The following is a 5448-nucleotide window of genomic DNA, read 5'->3' on the forward strand; positions in this document are numbered from 1 at the left end:
CGACCTTTCCCCTCGATCCACTTCTTTTGGCTCACTCGGTGTTACATTATAATAAAAATCACGAAAAAAGCGGAAATAAAATGTTTGACTCAGAGCTCAGAGCGGAGCTTGGTAAGTGAGGGGTTATCCAGCCCTTAACCACGGACTTCTCACTTCTCATCCTCGCTCCATACTCTCAAACACCCCTAGCTCCCGCATCTACGACAAGGTTTAGGTGCGGGGTAACCCCTCACTTACCGAGCTAGGGCCAGAAGGTGTCGCCGCTCTGAGTGGCTGCCTACGACTGACGACTCGCGGCCAGGCTAAACGCCGCGAGCGTTCTCTGCAATGTCAGCCTTTCCTCTTTACGACTGTGTCGCTCCCCGACATCGCCGCATATCGCTGGGAGATAATGCATTCCAACTGTTTCATAACTGCCCTATCATTAGTATCAAACTTTTCGCTTCTTTCTGCGAATTCATATTACAGAATTTCCTGTAACTGCTTGTCTTTGTTCGTTCGTTAGCTGGTATCGCTAACGTTTTGGGTACCTGGTGGACAGACAAAATACTAGCTTCAGAGAACATGATTGGTTATGAGAGTAAAAGATTGGTTGTGCCAGCCGAGCCTCTCCTATACTGTATCTAAATCGCGTTAACATTGCGTGATGGTGTCTGAGACTGACGTTCCACACTTGCGTGGTTTTAAATTTTTTTAGACTTTCGTTCAGGTCTAAATTTTGCGCTCCGGGCCGGGACACACATAGTTCGATGCTATCAGTGGGCCCCAGGTGGTGTGCAGCTGCTATACGTGTCAAGGAGGGCGGCTGGGAGGCAACTGCGTTCCCGGAAGGAAAGGTTATCAATTTCGGTCCCGGACGACTCGGCCGCTTGTTCCCAACTCCAATCACCCCCGACAGGTGTCGGGTGTCCTCCCCTTGAGGGGGAGGGGGGGGGGGGTCAGATACCGAGGCGATCCATCCCCTGCCGCCCTGCGGCTCGCTGCGGTGACCAGCCTCCTCCGGGTCAGCTATCAGCAGTGCGGCGGTCAGTCTGCGTGGGTCAGCAATCTGTCAGCGCGACCGCCAGACGGTCACTCAGACACGGAAGGCGGTCGGACCGAGCAGGCTGTACGGGAGTCGTGTGGTTGTTGGTGGTGTTTGTCTGCGACGTCGACTGTAATCTTTCCAAGGAGAAAATAAAATAAAAAAAAGTAACTCGTTCGCATTTGGACGATTCGCGCACTCAAAGCTCACCACGCGTACCGACACCCCACCACCTCACACTTCGCAAACATCAAAAAGTGCGTGACAACCAAAAGCACTTCAAAACAATACGTATATATGACAAAATAACGGCTCACTCAAAATGTAGCGTGCGTTCAAAGAGAACGAAACACGTCAAGCACAAGAGCAAGAGCGCGTCATACTCCGTCATACACTGCATGCATACACTCTAAATGTAAGGAAAGGGTCAGAAAAGTCTGACAAAAAAAATCCAGTTTTTGAGGAACACAATTTTATTCGGTCTGGATGTGCACGAAATCGTTACCTTTCTAGGAACTAAAATTGTCACCCACTTGCGCGCGTGTAACGTTATTTGGCACGCACTCGTAAGTGTGTGGGTGTATGTCACGCACTTGTAGAGCACGCACGCACCGGGGCCCCAACTTTAGTGCCCCGCCGGCCTGATAACTTTCTCCTCCGCCGTCATGTTCTCTGCTCGTAAATAAGGACGAGTGACGCGCCCTTCTCTGCTCGGGAGCGTGTGTGTGTGCTTCGGGAACGCCACCACCACCAACGAGTGAAGTAAAAAAAAAAAATAGACACGGTCTATTGATTGGATCGGAAGTTATGCGCGAAAAATAAAATGACGTCCGCTAAAACATTTCCGTACACTGTTAAAAAAGTTGTGAAATTTCACATCAAAATCAGTTGTAAAATTGCAAACGTGGTTGGGAAATTTCATAACATTGTCAATTTTGCAATTAGTTATTAAAATTCATAACAGTTTTCTGAAAATTCAAATCTGTCTTCTGAAAATTAGGAAACATTTGTAATTTTACAATTTGCGATTGTAAAATTGTGATCACTCTATCGGAAATGTGAGATTTGATTGTAATTTTCCGATTGCAGTTTGTAATTTTGCGAAGTAAAACCAAATGAAACAGGACCTGCACAAGTCCTCCATCAGGTTTACTACAGTACAACGAACCTCCACACCTATAAGCCCGTTGTGACTTTCGACGTTCATGCGACGAAACAGCAACTGTACTTTAAAGAACTGCCGCCAGATGGCGTTGTGGTCAGCGCGTCTCTTCCAAGAGCAACACTGGTAAAACAAGTGTTTAATTTTGCACGTCAATTGACGTTTAAGTTCAAGTGTGCATTTTCTCGACACTTTGTAGTGTCTAACTTTGTTATACGTCAATTGGTGTTTAAAATTTCGACACTTCCGAAACGTGTAGCAGCTGTACACCGTATGGTTCCCTATTGACAGCATACAACTGTGTGTGCCCAAGTGTGCAGAATTTAAACGTTTACAAAACGTCTAAAATTTGCACACCACGCAAGTGTGCAACTTGAGTTAAACACCATGTAATGTGCAAAATCACAACTTGCACACGTTGGTGTGCAAATATTGCACACTTGTTTTACCAGTGAATTATTAGTATTTAACTAAAATTTGCACAAGAAACTGACATGTATTTTTGTGCGGTATGATCTGTAACACAATGCTGTAGCTGGCTACGCATTTGTTTTTGAGCAAAAAGTCAACCAAGTGCCCCAAATAATTGGTCTAATTCCAGCGCGCGCCGGTCCCCGCTACTTCTCCTCAGTTAGGTACGGCGCCGTTGGCATCCTTACACCAGGGGGCGCCTGCGAAGCGCTCCCGCATTTTTGCTGTGACATTACCCTCAGAGGTAACTGACACCTCTCCAGCCCAACGAGCTGATCCCTAGACCGTCTGTGGTTTACCTACTCCATGTTCATGGCAAATTATTTTAATCCTACAAACCTTGATGTTTTGAAAATTCACATTAACGTTTTTAATTTTCAGATCGCAGTTTGTTTAATTTCAAAACACGTTTGCAATTTTTTTTACAAGTGTTTTAGTTTGTAATTTTACAAACATTGAATTGCGTAAAAAGTTGCCAACAAAATTTGTAAAATTACAATCGATTTTTTTAACAGTGTACGTTTCCTCGTTCAATCTTTGCAACTAATGTACTCTTCCTTTAACTATTTGGTGGTAAGCGCTTGACGAGAAGCCGAAAACATTGGCTAAAAACAACCAACAATTATGAAAAATGGGGGAGGGCAAACGTCTCTGAGGGTAGTGAGGAGGAGCATAGCGAGGAGGAGGAGGAGGGCGAGGGGTAAGGGAGAAGGAGGGGGAGGGGTAAAGGGGAGGTGTGCCATGGGCACGGCGGGTGCATTGGAGCTCGCGAGACCTACCGCTTCCTATTTAGAGCGGAAATATATTTGTTCAACTTTTCTTTAGACCGCGGCCAAGGTCCTTCCCCCCCCCCCCCTTTCCCTTCCGGGCGTTCCTTTTGTGTTGTGCGCGAGTGGGAAGGCTTCTATAAAAGAACAGGTAGGAGGGGGTTGGGAAAGGGATCCACCCACACTTTGACTTGTGTGATTCGTCCGGCTCGCGTTCGCTTTTTATTCATTCCAAGAGGAGAAATGGTGGTGTGAATTGTGAGCGGAAGAAAGGTAGTCATCGAACTGTTTATTGTACTCGGTTTGTTCTGAAATCACTTGAAAGAAATGGTATAATCGAGGGGGCAAGAACTCCGGGAATCATGTGTACACCTGCCTGGGAATCATCACGATAAAAATTGATCGAAATCAACAGAAATCGCTCAAACTAAGCGGGAAACTAGCGAAACTGGTACAAATTAGTCGGAATAACCGTTTTCTACAACTAGAAAACCTAAGGAATAAATATAAGCCGGCGGGAATCACCGGGAATCACTGGGAATCAAGTATTTCGGGAATCATGTGTACACTTCAAAAGGGAGTTATTGCCCCCTCGGGTATAATTAAGGGCTCTAGTGGGTGGTGCTGGTCGAGGTGCTGGTGCTGGACTGCATGCACTCGCAGGCGCACTTCTTGTAGTCCAGCTCGCACTTGCTCTCGCACTCGCCCTGCCCCGACTTCTTGGCGCAGCCCTTCTTGCACGCCGAGTGCGTCTCCCCGCACCGCCGCTCCTCGCGGTAGCACTCGCCCCAGCGGGCCAGGTCCGCGCCGGCCTGGGGGTAGCCGCCGCAGCCGCACTTGCAGTTCCACCGGCACATGAACGCGCAGTCGTCGTGCTTGCCGCCCGGGGCGCACTCGCTGCACTCCTTGTCGTTGCACTGCAACACGGGGCCGGGGGTCAGCCAGTGGGAGGACACTCGAAGGGTACTTCACTATAAATTCAGGCGTACACAAACGTTTTTGTTTAGTTTTTGTTTTTTCTTAATTTTTAAAACTTTTCTTCAGTTTTTCTGTTTGTTTTTTTTTGTTTGTTTTTTTGTTTGTTTTTTTGTGTTGATTTTTCCTGATTTTTTTTCTGATTTTCCTGTTGTTGTTTTTTTCTGATTACTCTTTTTGATATTTTGGTTTGGAACTTAGTAAACTTAGTAAAGTGCCCCTCGGTGTCGGCCCGGCCCTCGGCCCGCCCAGCTCACCTGGCGCTCCATGATGATGCAGTCGTTCCACTTCCTCCTCTCCTCAGTGGCCGAGCGACGGTGCCGGGGTTGGGCGGCCGCGGCCTCGGGGAGCGTCGGCCCGTCCGGGCGGGCCAGGGCCAGGGCGAGCGGCAGCAGCACCAGCAGCGCGACGGTCAGGGTCCTGGACCCCGCCATCTCGAGCGGACGAGAAGGGCGAGGAGCCTTCCTACTGGTCAAAGAGAGTCGTACCTCGGGTCGCGGAGTGTTGTCGGCCGGCGCCTCTGCTCTCGACTGACGCGCCCCGCTGGTCCCGGTCAGGTCCCGGTGACCGCCACGACGGGCTGCTGCTGATAGTGATAAGGCGCCCGGGGGCCAGAGGTGACGGGCGCGCACCCGACCGGCGTTGGAGGAGGCGCCCGGGAGGAACAGTTCTGCTTAAACCTGTTCCAGAGTCAGTCGCTGCAAAGCGATCTCGTGCGGATCCAAAAGCGGCCATTCGCTTTCCGCCTCACCCGGTTGGTGACCGAGTTGAGGGCACTCTACAACCATGCCCGGCCACCGAGGCTTTAGCACGCTGTGGCCTTGCCTTTTGGTGAACGTCCGCTAATGGAATCGCTCTTCTGTCCAGGGTGCGCCAGATGTATCGATCTGCAAATCGTTCGATCCGGCCACAATATTCTTTTGTTGCATTTATTTCATTGTTTTTTAAATCTATTTTTGTTAGCCCCCACACATTCTGTCGCATTGTTTCCAGTGTGCGGGCAGTACACCTCGCGTCGAGCCCCTTTATTAGGCACATTAATAAGGCCA

At 49.1% G+C, this 5448-nt stretch overlaps 3 protein-coding genes across 4 annotated transcripts in view; 1 reads left to right on the top strand and 2 right to left on the bottom strand.

Moving 5' to 3' along the window:
• LOC113209837 (integumentary mucin C.1-like) overlaps window positions 1-748 on the bottom strand; it is an 11619-nt gene extending 10871 nt beyond the window's left edge. For both annotated transcript variants that reach the window (XM_052269304.1, XM_052269302.1), the window contains exon 1: window positions 238-748. The gene's annotated coding sequence lies outside the window, so the exon portion shown is untranslated. The remainder of the gene's footprint in view (window positions 1-237) is intronic.
• LOC113209832 (calexcitin-2) overlaps window positions 1-5448 on the top strand; it is a gene marked incomplete in the record, with an annotated part of 119770 nt that overhangs the window by 103520 nt on the left and 10802 nt on the right.
• On the bottom strand, window positions 3694-4949 carry LOC113209835 (uncharacterized). Its single transcript, XM_026427550.2, has 2 exons — window positions 4657-4949; window positions 3694-4341 (listed from the first exon to the last, which is right to left on the bottom strand). The coding sequence occupies exons 1-2, from the start codon at window positions 4831-4833 to the stop codon at window positions 4036-4038; spliced, it is 483 nt and encodes a 160-aa protein (XP_026283335.1). The 5' UTR covers window positions 4834-4949; the 3' UTR covers window positions 3694-4035.

Source organism: Frankliniella occidentalis, unplaced genomic scaffold (assembly GCF_000697945.3).
Source record: "Frankliniella occidentalis isolate FOCC.00 unplaced genomic scaffold, Focc_3.1 Scaffold88, whole genome shotgun sequence".
Taxonomy (NCBI): domain Eukaryota; kingdom Metazoa; phylum Arthropoda; class Insecta; order Thysanoptera; family Thripidae; genus Frankliniella; species Frankliniella occidentalis.

Bases quoted from the DNA above. Each gene is read 5' to 3' on its own strand.
- LOC113209835 (XM_026427550.2), bottom strand. From the start codon at position 4,833: ATGGCGGGGTCCAGGACCCTGACCGTCGCGCTGCTGGTGCTGCTGCCG. The intron at 4,342-4,656 runs GTGAGCTGGGCG...CCCGTGTTGCAG, and splicing joins GCATCATCATGGAGCGCCAG to TGCAACGACAAGGAGTGCAG.